Source organism: Pelophylax lessonae, assembly GCF_965119305.1.
Source record: "Pelophylax lessonae genome assembly, chromosome: 7".
In the NCBI taxonomy this organism is placed as follows: Eukaryota; Metazoa; Chordata; class Amphibia; order Anura; family Ranidae; genus Pelophylax; species Pelophylax lessonae.
The window spans coordinates 194,221,572-194,240,554 of record NC_138774.1 but is presented as its reverse complement, the minus strand read 5'-3'; the positions used below and the strand labels follow the sequence as shown (position 1 = coordinate 194,240,554).

Here is an 18,983-nt window from a genome sequence, read left to right as displayed (position 1 = left end):
AAGGGAATTCCCCGCCAGCTCTCCACAGGAGCCTGTATCATAATTTACAAGTATACACAGCTTATTTGCACATTATGGCACACTTCCTTTGTAAAGAGGCCCCCACCAATGCTGGAATTTGGCCAAGAAGCTCATCACTTCAATCTTCCTAATGTCCTCTTGCAGGTTCAGGAGGCTTTGGTCGGTCATCTTGACTGGTCAGGGCTGGTTGATGATGCAACTCCCATGCATGCGCACAGGCGTTCATTCAGCCTGACATTTAAAAGATGCCAGACACTGAGCAGCTGTCAGTATACAAGCTGTAAAAAGCTAGCAGGCAGGGGGAGAGACACAGTCTCTATCATAAATATCTGCCAGAAGTTTCTTACATTGCAAATTTACTTCCATTTTAAAAAAGGTAAAGTACAGAGTTTTTGTATGCCTTTTTTAAAAATCAGGTTAACAAATATGGTATATGAACATTTCAGGTTTACAATTTCTGGCTAGCAGTCAGAGCTTTGTGCATTTTTCCCATATTACCCGGCTAAGCTTAAAAAGGATAGTATTTTTTTTCTAAAAGGAGCTGATAATAGCATTACTTACATGCTCTTGTAGTTTTAGATTCCCCCCACCCCACCCCAGGCACGTTACCCGACTCCAGGTATGTGGATGCTCCTGTGCCTGCCGGGACCCTTGGAGTCTCCACTAATTGCGCACTTCCACCTAGAACTACAACCTTATATGCAACCCTTCGAGGAGGTACATACAACAAAAGCCACGCTGACTAAACAGTTGCTGTCAATCTGTGGAGGAGGAGGAGGAGAGGTATAGCTTTGGCTCAGGGTTCCTCTTACTCTACCTGTGTGTGGTACTGGGAACAGCAGCACGTAAGATTTGAGTTCTAGTCAGTGTACATAAACCTTAAATATAAAAATTTCAGACAGAACAAGTACCAGATACTGTAGAGTTTTCTTCTTAGAATTCCTATTTAGCCATCTTTTCATGTATATTATGGGTTTTTTTTTTTTTGTAAAATATATTTTATAGGAAATCAAACCATGTACAAATGTAATTCTACTCACCCAAAGAGGCCCCATGTGTCGGCCACAATGAACTTGATGTTGTGACTATGGCAGAAGTCACCCACTCGTAGCTGCTCCTCCAAAGTGGCATCTGTGAGAATCACCAACTACAAAGAGATGGAATGGGTAGTAATGAGAAGATGGTTGCAAAAAGACAGAGGAAACAGTGTCTGGATCAACATCTCAAGCCTACTATAGCACTGCACTGATCCATGCTGTCAATTGCCTCTTACTACTAAAACATGGAAGCGTGTTGAGAGAAATGTGGTCAGTGTTTGCTCTCCTCTCCTGAAAATGCTAGTTTGCCTGATCCAATGTTTTTTATACTGTCAGTGACTAAAACAAGTAAGCAAACATTTGAAATATCCACATTCTGTATTAAAGTTGTATTTACCTGAAAGTCAGAGAGGAAGTCATCACTCAAGGGCTTGGTGGAAGCAGATACAGACACATAACGGTTCAGCTCAACCAGACTTGGAAGACAAACCTCGGCTCTGTTCTTACCGATGTCTCCCTCTCGGAGATAGAACTGCCAGAGACAAGTTACAATTACAAACTTTACAATAACCCATCGGCTATATGCAATGAGCAGAAACTTCACAAAGCTCTGGATACCTGAGAGGAAAGGTCCCTCCATTCAGCATTTACTTGGTCATGGATGGTGACTGACTTCACACCTCCTAAGATAACATTCTTGGCTATCTCGACACCGAGCCCGCCCAACCCTGAGACGAGAACATTGGAGTTCTGCATTCGCTTCATCGCTTCATGGCCCAAGACATAGCTGAAAAAAAAAAAAAAGCAACCAAATTTGCTTAAGTAATGACACCAAGAAAGAGGAGCACCAGGCAAAACCTTACACCAGCTGGGAGGCATATTATCTCTGCATGTTCTAAAAACAAGTATGGTTCCCCAAACACCATGCCAACCTAACAAGACTATCACCCAGTAAAAGCTACCTGTGTGCTTTTAAAGCAGGTATGGTATTTATTAGGTGCCAGCACATACATCTATAAAGCTCAAAATTCCCCTGTGCTGCTATCCAAGATGCCACCAATTCTGCAAACAAAAATTTTTTTTTTTTCTATAAAGTTAGTATTGTTGGGCACGCTCCCAAACGCCTTAATAGTATCAGTGAACCACTGGAGATGTGTCCTTGTGAAGCATTCTAATGGGGTGTTGGTGTGTGCTAACTCCACAAGCCAGAAGTTTTTTTCTATTGTGACAGGTTGGCATTAATGCGGAACTTTACCCATAACTTGATAAAAAAAAAAAAAAAAAAAACGGTCTTTAGTAAGGAACATACATTCCCCATTAATAAATATGCTACCAAAATTAGCATGCGCTGTAAATTGCCTACAGCATTGCTACTGGTTGTTCTTCCTAGAAACGGCCATTTTGCTTAAGCCCAGAGCCCCTGAACAGCAGTAAATCGTAAAGAGGAACTAAACCCATTACTGGTATGCCGGGATTGCTAACTGTCACATTTGCTTGTGTCCTCCAACAAACTGTCAAACCATCAAATGGCTAAAGTCCTAACTGAGCACATGTGCAGCACCATGAGTTACAGATCAAACAGAAGCAGCCTCCTTGCCAGTAAAGGATAGGAATGTTTCATTCTGCTTTAAGGCTGTCAGCAGATCGGCCTCTACAAACTGGGCAGTGCCTAAAAATAGAGAGCAACTGAGCATGTGCAGAACAGGATGAGACTGTATTACTGGATTTATTTATTTTTTTTGATTATAAACGTTTATTGAATTTGAACATAGAAAATTATACAACGTCAAATTTTCAAAGTGAACATTGAAAGTACAGTGTAAGAATCATACAACATATAACAATGGAAATTGCACATGTAAACTGCCAGATTATAATTTTTCCATTTCTTATTTTATCTTCCTGATAAGGTGAGCTTTACTTATCTGGAGTTTAAGCTCAAATAAGAGTCTTACCTAACCATGTATGCGTAACCGGATGACCGGAGTAAAATCTAACACGACAAACGAGGAAAGATGGGGGGTTAAAAGGTTGAACTATTCTATTAGACACCCTCTCTGCCTCTTGAGGGGGTGCCCATACTATCCGCCACCTGGGAATGAAATATTTATTCTTTGGGGTGCTTGATGGGATCAATCTAGTTTTACTCCACATACGGGAGTCGAATTATTGTTATTGCTTAGGTTATTTGGGAGCACCTATACAGGAACCAGAGGGTCCATTTCTGGTTGTATATTTTTTTAGTATTTGTTATAGTGTGATGATATCCTTCCATAGATCCAATGTCCTCAACTCTGTGAGTGACCAGTGTGAAAGGAACATGTGGTTCTTTCCACTGCCTGGTGATTGCCCATAGCATTGCTACGCAAATCGTATGAGTTAAACGGGTCAGTTGTATGGAGAGATCTGGTATGCCTTTGAACAGTAAACATTGTGTTGCTGATAAAGTGAGATCTTTGCCTGTAACCTTCTCTATTAAACCCAAGACCTCTGACCAGGTGTTTTGTATCTTGGGACAGTCCCAGAATATGTGCCTCAGAGAGCCCAGCTCACCGCAACCTCTAAAGCAGTCAGGGGCGATCTCTGGATAGAACTTGTTTAACTTTACGTGTGTAAAGTACCACCTTGTATATAACATAATAGCAGTTTCTCTCACCCCCAGCGATCTGTTGGAGCCCCGTAAATTCAGCCATATATTCTGCCAGTCGCCCACTGAAAAGGATTCCTGTAATTCCGACTCCCAATCTGTCATATATTTTAATTTTGTCTCCGTGTCACGAGTATTTAGAGTATTGTACAGAGTGGAGATATGGCCTCTACCCAATGGGTTTTTCAGGCAAATGTGTTCGAAGGTGCTCAGAGGCGCTCCAGAAGGCTGAGAGTGAAGAGATGTAAAGTAATTTTTAACCAGTTCATAGTTTTTTTTCCGAAGGAGGAATCTGATTGGTGCTTGTTAGTTTTTCTAAAGAGTGGAAAATTCCTCCATCAAATAGGTCATAGATTGTGGTTAACTTATTATTGTCAGACCACCATGTGAATTGTTGCGGAGAATTGAAAGCCTCTTTAAATCTTGGATCACCCAAAAAGGAAGTGCCCATAGGAGGATCAGAGACAGGGGGCCATTTGTATTACTGGATTATAAACAGTATAGACACCTATTTTTAATGTTTTATATAGCTATACCCGCAAAATGGGCCAGCCTGAAGTGATCAAGCAGGACTTAAGTTTTTGACTAAAACTCCACTTTAACATAACCTAAAACAACTATACACTAGCCAGGATTGCCCAACTCTTTCTGGCACAAGTCAAATGCACAATGCATGTAGCAGATTTAAAATCTTTTTATTCACATACAGTAAGTAGCATACCAATTGAGTAGGCTATTAAAGCTGATCTCTCCGGGTTTCAGTTTGTTTGGATCAAACTGATTCAAAAACTTTTCTTCACCAATATCAGTCCAAAAAGTCCAGCGCATAAAAACAAACAACTTTAGTCTTTAAACAAGCAAAAATTCCAAAATTTCCACAGACACAAGATCCATTGACCCATTCAAAGGAAATTGGGTCCAATAAAGCCTTTACTCTCCAACCCTTGTGTCATCTATCTTTATTAGGTGTTCTTCCCAATTCCCCCATGTGTTCCCAAAAGAGAGTAGAAAAAAAATAAATAAAAATTATATATATATATATATAAATAAACAAACAGCAGTGCTCCGTGGGTTCTCCCCTTTAGCCTAAATGCTTACCAAAACCACAAAATTTATCAAACATCTCAAAGTTAAATTCTACCAATTTCCAATTCACCTCTCCGCAGTATCTCCCCAAGAAAGAAAAATATATAAATCGCGCAGTTTATTTTGAATTTACTACAATATTATAGATTTTCTTTTCTTGGAGAGATACTGAGGAGAGGAACTCTGAATTGGAAGAATTTGAGATGTGTGATAAAGTTTGTGCTTTTGGTAAGCATTTAGGCTAAGTTCACACCTATGCAGGTTGTGGTTTATGCATTTTCTTATTTTGGGAACTGTCGGTCATATAAGAGAAACCAGCAAAAACACAAAAAAACGCAAGCACTGCGTCTCCATTTAAAGTCTATAAACTAAAAACGCAACCTGCTGCGGGCAAAAAAGTCCCTGACCCTTTCCAAAAACGCACCGGTTGAAAACGCACAAATGTAAACGTGACCCATATTAAAATTGTTAAATGGACTGTAGCAAAATGCATAGGTGGGAACCTAACTGAAGGGGAGAATAACGCATGGAGCACTGGTGTTTTCCACGTTATGGTTAACACATACACATGTGAACATATTGATTTATTTTTATATAATAAGTAGAACACCAAGTAAATAGAGAAGACAGAAGGATTTGAGAATAAAGGCTTTATTGAACCAAATTTTTTATGAATGGGTCAATAGATCTGGTAATAGCCTGGGAGAGTACAGATTTTGGAACCCACTCACCTGTTTGGAGAGTAAAGTTGGATGTTTGAGGCTTTGGGACTTTTCGGACTGATATCATTGGGGACCTGCTGTCGGGGGATTGTTCCTGGGACTCTTGTGCGCTCAGTAATATTTGAGCTGTACAGTAAACATGGCTGTGTACTAGCAGCGGGAAGAGCCATTCCTATACTGCTCCCGAGCAAATTCAAGTTGGGCTGGGCGCTGCTCAGTTATTCACAAGAAGCTTTGTTTTCTATGAATGAATACAAAGCTTCCTCTGATTGGCTGAAATGGACTGATGAAGTCAAACTCCATCTCAGCCAATTAGAGGAAACGGTCTTCATTCAAGCCCTTGTCCCGCTGCTGAAACACAGTGCTGTATAGTATTAGCTAAGGCTGAGGTGAGGTAAATAGTAGTTCATTCGGACCAGCTTGGTCAAAACAAACCATTTAAAGTTAAATGAAAGCTGGAGATCAGCTTTTTTCTCTATTGGTGAAAAATGGACCATACAATATAAGGTTTTTGCCCTCCGCTACATAAATTGGGGGTTTATTTTCTGATGATTCAGGTTTTCATGCATTTTTGTTTTGCAGTTGAACTCCACAGACGAGTCTTTTTTTTCAACCTGACCAACCATGTAACTGCAAAGGATTAGAGGACTCTAAGGGACTGTCTATTTGGTGGCCATTTTCTAATTTCCTGTACTTTTGCATCTGGAAAAAGGTGCTCGTTATCCATCGGCTAATCTTTACAATGCTGTCTTTGTTTTTAAGATGTTCATGTAACCTGCTTGCAGACGCAACTTGGAACGGTAATAAACTATTAAGAACCTATAGAGACTTGTCAGGATACAGGAAATTTTTTTTTTCTGTTTTGGAGAGAATGGGGAAAGATTAGAACCAATGTCAGTTTTGCCATCTAGGGCTCCATTAGAGATTTCCTGTCATTTTATGTTTTAGGGACAATCTACTTACCAGACATGAAGCGAAGGAAACTCTCCAAAAGAACCCCCAATGGCAGTAAACCTGAAAGGAGGTATACTCCTCCTCACCTGGGAGAGGCAGGGAGTTGAAATCTCCCCAAAAAGGGACAAAAAGCAAAAACCCGACAGGTCCTATCATTTCCAGACTGCCACAACAGAAAAAGTTTCAGCTGGTCTACAGATTCAACTAAGACACAGGAGTGAAAGGATACTTACAGCTGACGGGAATAGAGACCCTCATCAATCTCTGCTTCACTGCTGTTTCGAGCCATGCCCTGCAAGAAAGCCAAATGATTACAATCTCTGAAGACCGGTATAGTATTTGAGAACTATTTTTAAGGCCTTGTTTGTGGGGCACTTACGTTGGCTGAAAGTTCCGCTACTGTGCTCACATAAACAGTGGAGGAGCTACTTGAACCGGTTTCCGATACAGCCACACGTCGCTTCTTGGACAGCGGCGAGCTGGACCTCTAAATTGGAGAATATGAAGAAGTCAGGATAGACAGACGCCAACAGAACCAATCAGCTAGAGATCAGTATGAGCCAACAATAAACCTTTCCTACTGAGAATAAAAAATTAAAAGTATGAAATGGTGGAACTGGTCGCTCCTCAACACTTGAAGTGCAAAGGTAACACACAAACAATTAAGATTCCATTTGTTAAACATTACAAAAGATCCTGCATTAAAGCAGTAGTAAACTGAAGCAGTAAAAATACAATTTCCCTGTAAGGCAATTTCATAACGTGCTATTATACATCACATACTAGCACATTTTATAAATTACTTACCTTGGTCCTCTAGTGCAGTGGTCCTCAACCCTAGCCTACAGGGCCCACTAACAGGCCAGATAACTGAAATACATCCCAGGTGATATCATTTGCTGCTCAGTGATTGCAATATTCTAGCCTGCATCTCCCCAAGGTAATACTTAAAATCTGGCCTGTTAGTGGGCCCTGAGGACCGGAGTTGAGGACCACTGCTCTAGTGGTGCGCTGTCACCGCTGACAAGAGAGTTTCCATCTTTCCCCCTCTCTTCCTTCCAGGTTTGCAAGCTCTGGCTGTACGAGTGACCAGGGCAGCTATGACATCATTCACGCGCGCATGAGCCCTTAGCTTCAGCACAGAGAGCACTGAACACACGGCACGGTATGCCAGACTTTTAGAGTACATGCGCCAGTGACATCACAGGCTGCATCCAGTGTCAATATCTTCTAAACGATGCACGTTTAGGAGATCTTAATTTTACCTACAGCTAAGCCTCATTATATGCTTACCCGTAGGAAAATAAATAAAATTACAAAGCGGACTTTACTTCTGCTTTAACACTACGACTTCCAGTCAGCTCACCTAGGCACCTGTGACTTCATTCAGCCTCACTGCAGGGTCCTTGGAAAGCTGAGTATTATAAAATGTATGAGCTCCAGCAGTCACATATTACTCCATACCCATAAGTGCTGTGTGTTTTCTTCACTCCCCATGAGAGCCATTAAAGATGGCTTTCCTGGTCTGCATGCTGATTCTAGATGAATGACACAAAGTACTGAAGCTGATCGATATTGCCTGGTTATGGATACTTAGCAGCCAGGCAAAGGGTATTTTGAAAAGAACAGCAATGGCACCCACCATACTCTAATGACAGGATTACATAGGGTTTGAACACACAAGTGCTGCATGATGCATCTCTATTGAACTAGCATTGCAATGTCAGCACAGCATGCAGCAGAACTACAGCTTCACTAAGCACTTTGTGTACAGAGTCATTCAAGTCACTAGGCCTCTTAGTGTCAGGACTCATGGGAGGAAAACTGCATGTTCAAAGCTTAACAATAGAGGATTCCTTAGAGCAAAAAAAAAAAAAAAAAAAAAAAAAAAAAAAAACACCCGATTGATCAGACTTCAGTGCAACAATATTGCGTGTTTAAAGAATACACACACACACACACACACACACACTATTATATACACACACACACACTGTATCTCACAAAAGTACACCCCTCACATTTTTGTAAATGTTTTATTGTATCGTTTCATGTGACAACACTGAAGAAATTACACTTTGCTACAATGTAAAGTAGTGAGCGTACAGCTTGTATAACAGTGTAAATTTGCTGTCCCCTTAAAACAACAACACACAGCCATTATTGTCTAAACTACTGGCAACAAAAGTGAGTGAAAATGTCCAAATTGGGCCCAATTGGCCATTTTCCCTTCCCGGTGTCATGTGACTCGTTCGTGTTACAAGGTCTCAGGTGTGTTAAATTTGGAGTTATCGCTCTCACTCTCTCATACTGGTCACTGGAAGTTCAACACGGAACCTCATGGCAAGGAACTTAAAAAAAAAAAAAAAAAATTGTTGCTCTACATAAAGATGACCTAGGCTATAAGAAGATTGCCAAGACCCTGGAACTGAGCAGCAGCAGGGTGGCCACGACCTTACAGCGGGGTTTAACAGGACAGGCTCCATTCAGAACAGGCCTCGCCATGGTCGGCAAAAGAAGTTGAGCGCACATGCTCAGTATCATATCCAGAGATTGTCTTTGGGAAATAGACATATGAGTGCTGCCAGCATTGCTGCAGAGGTTGAAGGGGGGGGAGGTCAGCCTGTCAGTGCTCAGACCTTACGCCGCACACTGCATCAAATTGGTCTGCATGGCTGTCATCCCAGAAGGAAGTCTCTTCTAAAGATGAACAAGAAAGCCCGCAAACAGTTTGCTGAAGATAAGCAGACCAAGGACATGGATTACTGGAACCATGTCCTGTGGTCGGATGAGACCAAGATAAACTTTTTTGGTTCAGATGGCATCAAGCGTGTGTGGGCAGCAATCAGGTGAGGAGTACAAAGACGTAGCATGGTGGTGGGAGTGTCATGGTCTGGGGCTGCACGAGTGCTGCCAGCACTGGGGATCTACAGCTCATTGAGGGAACCATGAATGCCAACATGTACTGTGACATACTGAAGCAGAGCCCCTCCCTCGGGAGACTGGGCCGCAGAGCAGTATTCCTACATAACGACCCCAAACACACCTGCAAGATGACCACTGCCTCGCTAAAGAAGCTGAGAGTAAAGGTGATGGACTGGCCAAGCATGTCTCCAGACCTAAACCCTATTGAACATCTGTGGGGCATTCTCAAATGGAAGGTGGAGGAGCACAAGGTCTCTAACATCCACCAGCTCCGTGAAGTCGTCATGGAGGAGGACTCCAGTGGCAACCTGTGAAGCTCTGGTGAACTCCATGCCCAAGATGGTTAAGGCAGTGCTGGAAAATAATGGTGGGCACACAAAATATTGACACTTTGGGCCCAATTTGGACATTTACACTTAGGGGTGTACTCACTTTTGTTGCCAGCGGTTTAGACAATAATGGCTGTGTGTTGAGTTATTTTGAGAGGACAGCAAATTTACACTGTTATACAAGCTGTACACTCACTAAGTGTAATTTCTTCAGTGTTGTCACATGAAAAGATATAATAAAATATTTACAAAAATGTGAGGGGTGTACTCACTTTTGTGAGATATTGTGTATTTATAGCGATACACACACACATATATATAACATAATGTACTAGGCTCATCCATATTACATCTTTATCTCAAATCAAGCTTCTTATAGACTGTCATCTGCAGCAGCTTTAGGCTACATTAACACTAGGTGTGGTTGGACTACGTTGGACGGCTATTCCAGCAAAGTTCCACCGCTGTTGGCTGACTTTACAGAGCTAACCATCACGCCCTCTGCTCAAGGAAGACGGAGAACTGAGTGATCAGCGGCCATGTGATCGCTTGGTTCTCCATGTTACAGCAGATGGGGGACAGCTGCAGCTCTGATCTATGCTGCAGCCATCTAGGCAAGTCGATTTTTTTTTCCCTACATACTGCTCTTTGAATTAAAGTCAAAACCTGGAACAGGTTTGTTGTAAATGAGTACAAGAATTCCTTATCTCTATTCTTGCTGCCAGTCAGGTACTCAAAAGCATAGGAGCCAAAGCTTCATCACAAAAGAAAAGATAATTCTTGTATGGAAGGATCAGTAATTGCAGCCTACAATTATCACATGCACCCCCAATACTTACCTGAGCCCTATTTCTGTCCAGAAGTCCCTCGGCCGTCCGGGCCTCTCCCTCCTGATTGGCTGAGACACAGCCGCAATGCCGTTGGCTCCTGCAGCTGTCAAAGGGGAGAGAGAGAGAGGGGGCAAACCGCATCTCCATGTCTGAATAGACACAGAGCCACAGCTCGGCTGCCCCCATAGCAAGCTGCTTGCTGTGAGTGCACTTGTGAGGATGGAGGAGCTAGAAGCAGAGAAAAAGGAACCCGAGAAGAGGAGGATCCAGGCTGCTCTGTGCAAAACCAACTGCAGAGCAGGTAAATATAACGTGTTTGTTCTTTTTTTTTTTCCTAGCTGAAAGTGATTGTAAAGTACTTTTTTTTTTTTTTTTTAAACACAAGTACTTTACAAATCACTTTCAGCAAAGGAAAAAAAAAAAGTTTTCCAATTACCAGTAAATAAACAAAATGGGCATGGTGAAACCGACAACTGTGCGCAAGAATGTCAATCACAAACTATTACTGCAAAATGTACCTATAGCCTTTGTTCACACTGAGGGCGGGTTTAAAATTATGCAAGTTCAGCACAATTTCAAACCCGTACATCAGCGTGGGGTTGGGGGGGGCAATTAGCGACATCTGTACATGTTCCTGTACAGATATCTATTGAAATTGCCCCCCAAAGTAGTGCAGAATCCACTTTTGGGAAATGGTGCGACATCGCACTGATTCGGATGGTGTTATTGCTGGCAATCGGCTCCAATTTGTCATGCGATTTGACACGTCAAATCGGCCGGATGTGAATTGAGGCTTAAGGGAAGCTCTGGTGCTTCTAGCCTCTGACCCTACACAGGTCCCTGCTGCTGATATGCATGGAAAAATAGAACTCTATAGAAAGATCGATAAGGTCAAGAAAGCCAGCAGCTACAATGTGAACAGTAATTCCTATCTGGTGGAGGAGCAGCATGTCATGAATGGTGTTTTAGCCCAGTAAGGAACAGGTGTGGTCTGCTTCTAGGGAAAGAGATTACACCAACACCAGAAAGTGAAAGCCTTAGCTGTGACGCTGCACACACCATCTGCCATCATCTGGAAATCCCCTTCCCTGCCATACGAGTCATGACCGAGTCACAGGCCAGCCACTAAGGGGTTAATCCATACCAGGAAGAGGTAATCTGAGCTTGGGGTGGGGTCCGCTTTGCACCACAGACGCCCAGGACGGGAATCTGATATTAAAAGGATTAAACTCACTTTGACTGTGATTAAAAATACATTGCGCTACAAAACTGTACTACGCCGATTCCCACCAATGTCACTCGTGTGCTCAGCCAAGGGCTGGCAGAGTGGGTATCCAGAAGAAATGAATGGGTGGAGACAGAGGGCACAATATACTTCCTACAAACGGTATACATATAGCAAGACCCCCCACATGTGACCCTCTTCCAGGTTTGATGTAAACACAGACTTAACTCATAGAGGTTCCCCCCACCTCGGAGCAGTCACTGAAGATATGAGCGCAGTGACTGCCGAAATCAATGAATTTTATGAAGGAAGAAATTTAGAGGTTACACATTACAAGGATGAATGAGATGGCATTATACCCAGATCATACCATGGACACTTTTACTGAATGATCATACCACACACGTCTATTCTATCTGCCCCACCAACATCTATATACATTGCACTAATCACACATATAATACTACATTACAACCATAGAAATGAGATGAATACAAAAATGGCAGAAGCTTTTTTTTTTATCTTAATACATTAAAGTAAAAAAACTTCTGTGTGCAGCTCCTCCCCCAATACCCGATTCCCATCTCCATCCAGTGAGGTCCACAAGTCCCTCAGCCTTTCTGGGACTCTCCCTCCTGATTCGCTGAGACACAGCTACGGCTGTCAAAATCAGAAAGCCAATCGGGGGGGGGGGGGGGGGGGCAGAGCTGCAGCTCGGGTGACCCCATAGCAAGCGGCTTGCTGTGGGGGCACTCAACAGGAGGGAGGGGCAAGGAGAGCTGAAGAGGGAACCCAGAAGAGAGGGATCTGGGCTGCTCTGTGCAAAACCACTGCACAGAGGAGGCAAGAAAGGAAAAAAAAAAAACAAAAAACAAACAAGGACTTTACAATCACTATAGGCTGATGTCAATCCAGCACTGTGCATAAGGGCCGTATCACTTCTCTCTCTTCCCTCGGTGGCTCAGAGGTAGCAGTGGAAGCCAATGGCTCCTGCTTCTGTCTATCACAGCCAGTGAGGAGAGAGTGAGAACAGGGCTGATCAGCACTGTGCGTGGAGTGAACCCGCACAAGTGTCCCTATAGCATGCAACCTGCTATGGGGGCAACCAGCAGGTGGGAGGAGCCAGGAGTGCCAGCAGGGGGGAGGAGCCAGGAGTGCCAGCAGGGGACCTCAGAAGAGAAGGATCAGGGCAGCTTAAAAGCCATTACACAAAGCCAAGTATAATGGTTAGGTCTTTTTTTAAATAGAGAATTTTTAGCTTTACAATCACTTCAACCCGACACACACAGTCCCAGGTGATCTTCCATCCCGACACACACACACAGTCCCAGGTGATCTTCCAGCCCGACACACACACACAGTCCCAGGTGATCTTCCACCCCGACACACACACACACAGTCCCAGGTGATCTTCCACCCCGACACACACACACACAGTCCCAGGTGATCTTCCACCCCGACACACACACACACAGTCCCAGGTGATCTTCCACCCCGACACACACACACACACAGTCCCAGGTGATCTTCCACCCCGACACACACACACACACACAGTCCCAGGTGATCTTCCACCCCGACACACACACACACACACAGTCCCAGGTGATCTTCCACCCCGACACACACACACACAGTCCCAGGTGATCTTCCACCCCGACACACACACACACAGTCCCAGGTGATCTTCCACCCCGACACACACACACACAGTCCCAGGTGATCTTCCACCCCGACACACACACACACAGTCCCAGGTGATCTTCCACCCCGACACACACACACACAGTCCCAGGTGATCTTCCACCCCGACACACACACAGTCCCAGGTGATCTTCCACCCCGACACACACACACAGTCCCAGGTGATCTTCCACCCCGACACACACACACACAGTCCCAGGTGATCTTCCACCCCGACACACACACACACAGTCCCAGGTGATCTTCCACCCCGACACACACACACACACACACACAGTCCCAGGTGATCTTCCACCCCGACACACACACACAGTCCCAGGTGATCTTCCACCCCGACACACACACACAGTCCCAGGTGATCTTCCACCCCGACACACACACACAGTCCCAGGTGATCTTCCACCCCGACACACACACACACAGTCCCAGGTGATCTTCCACCCCGACACACACACACACACAGTCCCAGGTGATCTTCCACCCCGACACACACACACACACACAGTCCCAGGTGATCTTCCACCCCGACACACACACACACACACACACACACACAGTCCCAGGTGATCTTCCACCCCGACACACACACACACAGTCCCAGGTGATCTTCCACCCCGACACACACACACACAGTCCCAGGTGATCTTCCACCCCGACACACACACACACAGTCCCAGGTGATCTTCCACCCCGACACACACACACAGTCCCAGGTGATCTTCCACCCCGACACACACACACACAGTCCCAGGTGATCTTCCACCCCGACACACACACACACAGTCCCAGGTGATCTTCCACCCCGACACACACACACACACACACAGTCCCAGGTGATCTTCCACCCCGACACACACACAGTCCCAGGTGATCTTCCACCCCGACACACACACACAGTCCCAGGTGATCTTCCACCCCGACACACACACACAGTCCCAGGTGATCTTCCACCCCGACACACACACACACACACAGTCCCAGGTGATCTTCCACCCCGACACACACACACAGTCCCAGGTGATCTTCCACCCCGACACACACACACACACACACACACACACACACACACACACACACAGTCCCAGGTGATCTTCCACCCCGACACACACACACACACAGTCCCAGGTGATCTTCCACCCCGACACACACACACACACACAGTCCCAGGTGATCTTCCACCCCGACACACACACACACAGTCCCAGGTGATCTTCCACCCCGACACACACACACACACCACGAGGTGATATTCCACCCTGACACAGTACATGGTGATCTTCCATACACACACAGATGTAAATATACGGTAGACATGGATAATAAATCTCTGCACACACACAATACCATCCTGCAGGGAAGGCGATGATCCGCTGGCTGTGATTAGACGGAAATGACACCAGGGCTGGTACTGATGACTCAGGGTGTCAGGAGATGTCGGGCTGGCACTGATCTTGGAGTGACCCTGCCCCTCTTACAGAAACACCCTGGAAACGCCCGATCCCCAGCCTGCCCGACTCAGCAGTAGGCACTCACCAATCTCCCCGGGGCTCGTCCCACATTACTTCCCGATTCCTCACACCCGGCTTCGGCCTAACACAAAAACAAGATGGCGGCCGCCCGGAAAGCGGCAGAGAAGAGCGTAGCGCGCCCGGCCTCATCAATATACAGCAGGGGCGGACCGACTACTGTCCAATAGGAGGCGGGGCCGCGCCCACTACCCCGCCGCGTCTGCTCTGACAGCTAAGACCACGTGCCCGTGTCAGATGACGAGCTTGCAGGCAAAAGTCACGTGACTGCGCCCAGCCACTCAGGTGTAAACTATGATTAAAATGGCGCTGCGTTTCACAGTGGAGCGCACCATTCAGTTGTGACAAATCTGGACAGACGCCTGACACGACCCGTCTCATGTTACAGCCTGGAAACGCCTGTTAACATGCAGTCAGCACAAACCCAAAAGCACTCCCTACTACCATTATGGGCTCAAACAGATTGCTGTTCAGATTCCCCACTAATGACCCAGCACGGCGGCACAGAAGAGTCACACATTAAATACAGGGGGTGTTCCACACGGGCATAGACCACGCCCCCGACGCCTCTATTCTGACAGCTGCAGATCACGTGCCCCAGAGACAGATACAAATCAGGTGACCAAGACTAGCCACGCCCGGCGACGGGGGTGAAATGGCGCTGCGTTCCACAGTGGAACGCACAAATCATGCCGTCAAATACGGCCGCATCTACAGCTGACATTAGGGAAGGAAATACAGCCCAATATGTGACAAGGGGAAGCCATTAGAAACAGAAGCTTAACACAACTGTAGGACACGTTCTAGCGTGCCAATTAAACCAGCAGAACGAATGACAACCTTCATGAAGCAAAGCCATATAGCTGAGAAGCCTCACTCTATAAAAGATGACATCTTAAAACAAAATTACAAAGAATAGGAACACACAGAACATAAAGCAGCTGTACATGGCAACCAATCAACTTCAAGCTTTCATTTTCAAAGCTTAACTGAACAAGCTAAAGCTAGAAGCTGATTGGTTACTATGCTCCACTTTTACTAAATTCCCCCAGAATGTTTACTATCTCCCAAATGTGTGCCATGAACTAAACAGACTGTGCCAACCTCTGCAGAGAACACCCCCAGTGACATAGTTTAGAGTGAAGGCACCTCTAAACAGGTCTTGTGCCAAAGGCTGGCAGTCATCTGAGGTTTTTCACACAGGTGTGCCACTTTATCACTTTTGCTACCAGAGCACTTACACCCCCCCCTCCCCTCCGCATCTTTGGGTACCCTGAATGCAGCCTCCAAGGTGGATTCACATGCAGTAGAACTGTGGCAAATATATGGACATTCAAATTCAAGCTGTAAATGAGCTTGTCCCTGGAGCTGATCACTTGTCCTATGTTTATATAAGAAGTCTGCTGAGACAGAACAGTGCAGGGTAAGCCCAGCTGCTGAATCACTGCTGTACGGCCCTGTTCACACCTGAGTGTTTTTCAGCTCGTAAAAACGCTCATCTGTGAAGTCTCAAAATGCCCAACAAACAAAATCCCATTCATTTTAATGGCCCCTGTTCACATATGAGTGTTTTATCAACCGAAGCTCAAAAAAGTACATGAGCTTCTTTTTTGGCAGATTACAAGCGTTTGTTAGATGTCAATGCCTGCCTCCAAACACCTGCAAAAAAACGCCCGATCCTGCCCACAAAATCCAGATGTATGGTGGTCCTATTTTCCATCGGTCTGGCAGATCAGATGAAAATATGTACAGGCAGTCCATTTTCACCCGATCTCCCCATAGCATAGCTGACTCTGTCAGTGTCCGCTCTGCACAGCAGACCCCTGACCAGCGGAGATCAGTGGAACAATCCCCCCCCCCCCCCCCCAAACCAAGCAAGTGGATGTTGTTAAGCACCTGTGTGAAAGGGGCCTTAGGCCCCTTTCACACATGCTGTCCATTTTTTATCCATCAGTTGACGGATGAAAAAAGGACATCAATGCATCTCTATGTAAAAACGGACGACAACGGACGATCATCCGTTAACATCCATTTTCATCCGTTTCCGTCAATGTCCATTTTTTTTTTTGAACGGATGAATGCCCTATTTTTCATCAGTCAAAAAAACGGATCGGATGAAAAACGGATGACAACGGACGAAAAACGGATGGCGACACAACGGAAAACGGACCGAAAACTGATACATTTTGACGTGAATGATTTAAGATGCATTAAAGTTTTATTAAACTCAAAGAGGAAAAATTAAGAGCATATGCACTTCTATATTGGACATCATTTTTTAATTATTATTTCAACTCACTGTTGCGAATGACCGGCCCATTTTGTACTTCTCTCTCCCTTGACTTCCATTCCTGCAGTGTCCTTTGTCCCAAGTGGTGTCACCTCTATATCTCCCCACACTGTGTGCCACACTGACCACTAAAAACAATGCATCTGCATTTAGAAGAAAACCAAAACGTGCTCCTGAAAAATGTAATTTCATCATGAGCGAACTGCTGTGTGCGTGCCCCAGCCGGAAGTTGTGCACAATGCAGATAAGAAGATAGATCAAGAACTAAAAGAAGTTACCATTATGTAGACTGACTGCTTTTGAACACAAGCCTTTAAAGTGATTGTAAAGTCTTTTTTATCTCTATTAAAATAACAAACATGTTATACTGACCTGCTCTGTGCATGCAGTGTTTTTGCACAGGGCAGCCTGCATCATTCTCGGGTCCCTGGCTGGAGCTGCTGGCCCCTCCCTCCTGTTGAGTGCCCCCACAGCAAACATCTTGCTATGGGGGTAGCCGAGCCGCAGCTCCGTGTATGCATTCAGACACGGAACTGTGGCTAGGCCCTGTCCCCTCTCTCCTGATTGGCTGAGTTTGATTGACAGCAGCAGGAGCCAATGGCACCGCTGCTGTCTCTCAGCCAATCAGGAGGGAGAGAGTCCAGGACAGCTGAAGCACTCGTGGACATTGCTGGATAGAGATGGGGCTTAAGTATTGGGGGAGGCCGCTACACACAGAAGGCTTTTCATCTTATTGCATTGAATGCATCAAGTTAAAAAACCTTCTGCCTTTACAACCACTTTAATACTAGTTTATGGCTAGGTTCACATATGTGAATTGGATGTGGGTTTTTACCGCATTCAATTCGCATGACATGCAAGTGTGACAAGCTCTCAATGGAGCCGGTTCACACAGTTTCAGTTTTTGCAGAATGCATTTCAAAAGGATCCTGTGCATGTTTGGGTCCACTTCAGATGCAAATTCAGGCCAAAATGGGGACCTGAATCTCACACGCACACTGGACACCAGGCACAAACCCACGGCCGCATATATGTGAGCCCAGCCTAAAGCTGGCAATAGGTTGAATAAAATTCCTGTGGTTCAGCAGGGACCAGCTGAATTGGATTTTGGGTGTGGCCGTCCCCGCTCAACAGAATTCGGTTTGATCGACTTCTGTAGAAGGGACATGCTGGAAAACTTTGTTTTGAGTAGGATTTTCTGACAGTGGCGAGTCCCACTGTCAGAATACATGTCCTAGGAGGAAGTTCAAATTATTCATTTCACCATTTCTACCTACCCAAGTATGAATTATCAAGAGAAAAACTACAAAATTTAAAAAGGGAGGCGGTATACAGTTCCCAAACCTTTACACCAAAGAGCTCCATCCATACCCTTGGTATGCTGGCATTTTGAAGATCATCATTTTGAGGACCATCCTCTTGTTTTCTGGACATGCCTACACAACTCACTGAGTTAAATGACAAAAGTCCTCAAAATACCACAAACATTCACGCACTTTGTTGTCCCTTATGAACACACCTTCTTCCTGCTACATCACAACAACATATCAAAACTGACGGATCAGCACCTAAAGGCCTGTACACACGATCTGAAAATCAGATGACAAATACCACTTTTGAAGTGATCGTACGATAATCTGATCATCGATAGTATACAGCTTTTGAGAGCCCTTTATGGCAGATTTGA

The 18,983-nt window shown here is 45.0% G+C and overlaps 1 protein-coding gene across 3 annotated transcripts in view; it reads right to left on the bottom strand.

Moving 5' to 3' along the window:
* UBA1 (ubiquitin like modifier activating enzyme 1) overlaps window positions 1-18,983 on the bottom strand; it is a 75,855-nt gene that overhangs the window by 30,493 nt on the left and 26,379 nt on the right. Inside the window, exons 1-6 of one of the 3 annotated variants that reach the window (XM_082262820.1) lie at window positions 14,825-14,847; window positions 6,847-6,954; window positions 6,701-6,759; window positions 1,677-1,845; window positions 1,456-1,590; window positions 1,062-1,168 (exon numbers count right to left, since the gene is read on the bottom strand). In XM_082262820.1, the coding sequence (XP_082118946.1) occupies window positions 1,062-1,168; window positions 1,456-1,590; window positions 1,677-1,845; window positions 6,701-6,759; window positions 6,847-6,954; window positions 14,825-14,827 (581 nt within the window). In that variant the 5' untranslated portion in view covers window positions 14,828-14,847. Of the gene's footprint in view, window positions 1-1,061; window positions 1,169-1,455; window positions 1,591-1,676; window positions 1,846-6,700; window positions 6,760-6,846; window positions 6,955-14,819; window positions 14,848-18,983 lie in introns of those variants that run through there. The other 2 variants (XM_082262821.1, XM_082262819.1) reach the window with 2 other exon arrangements.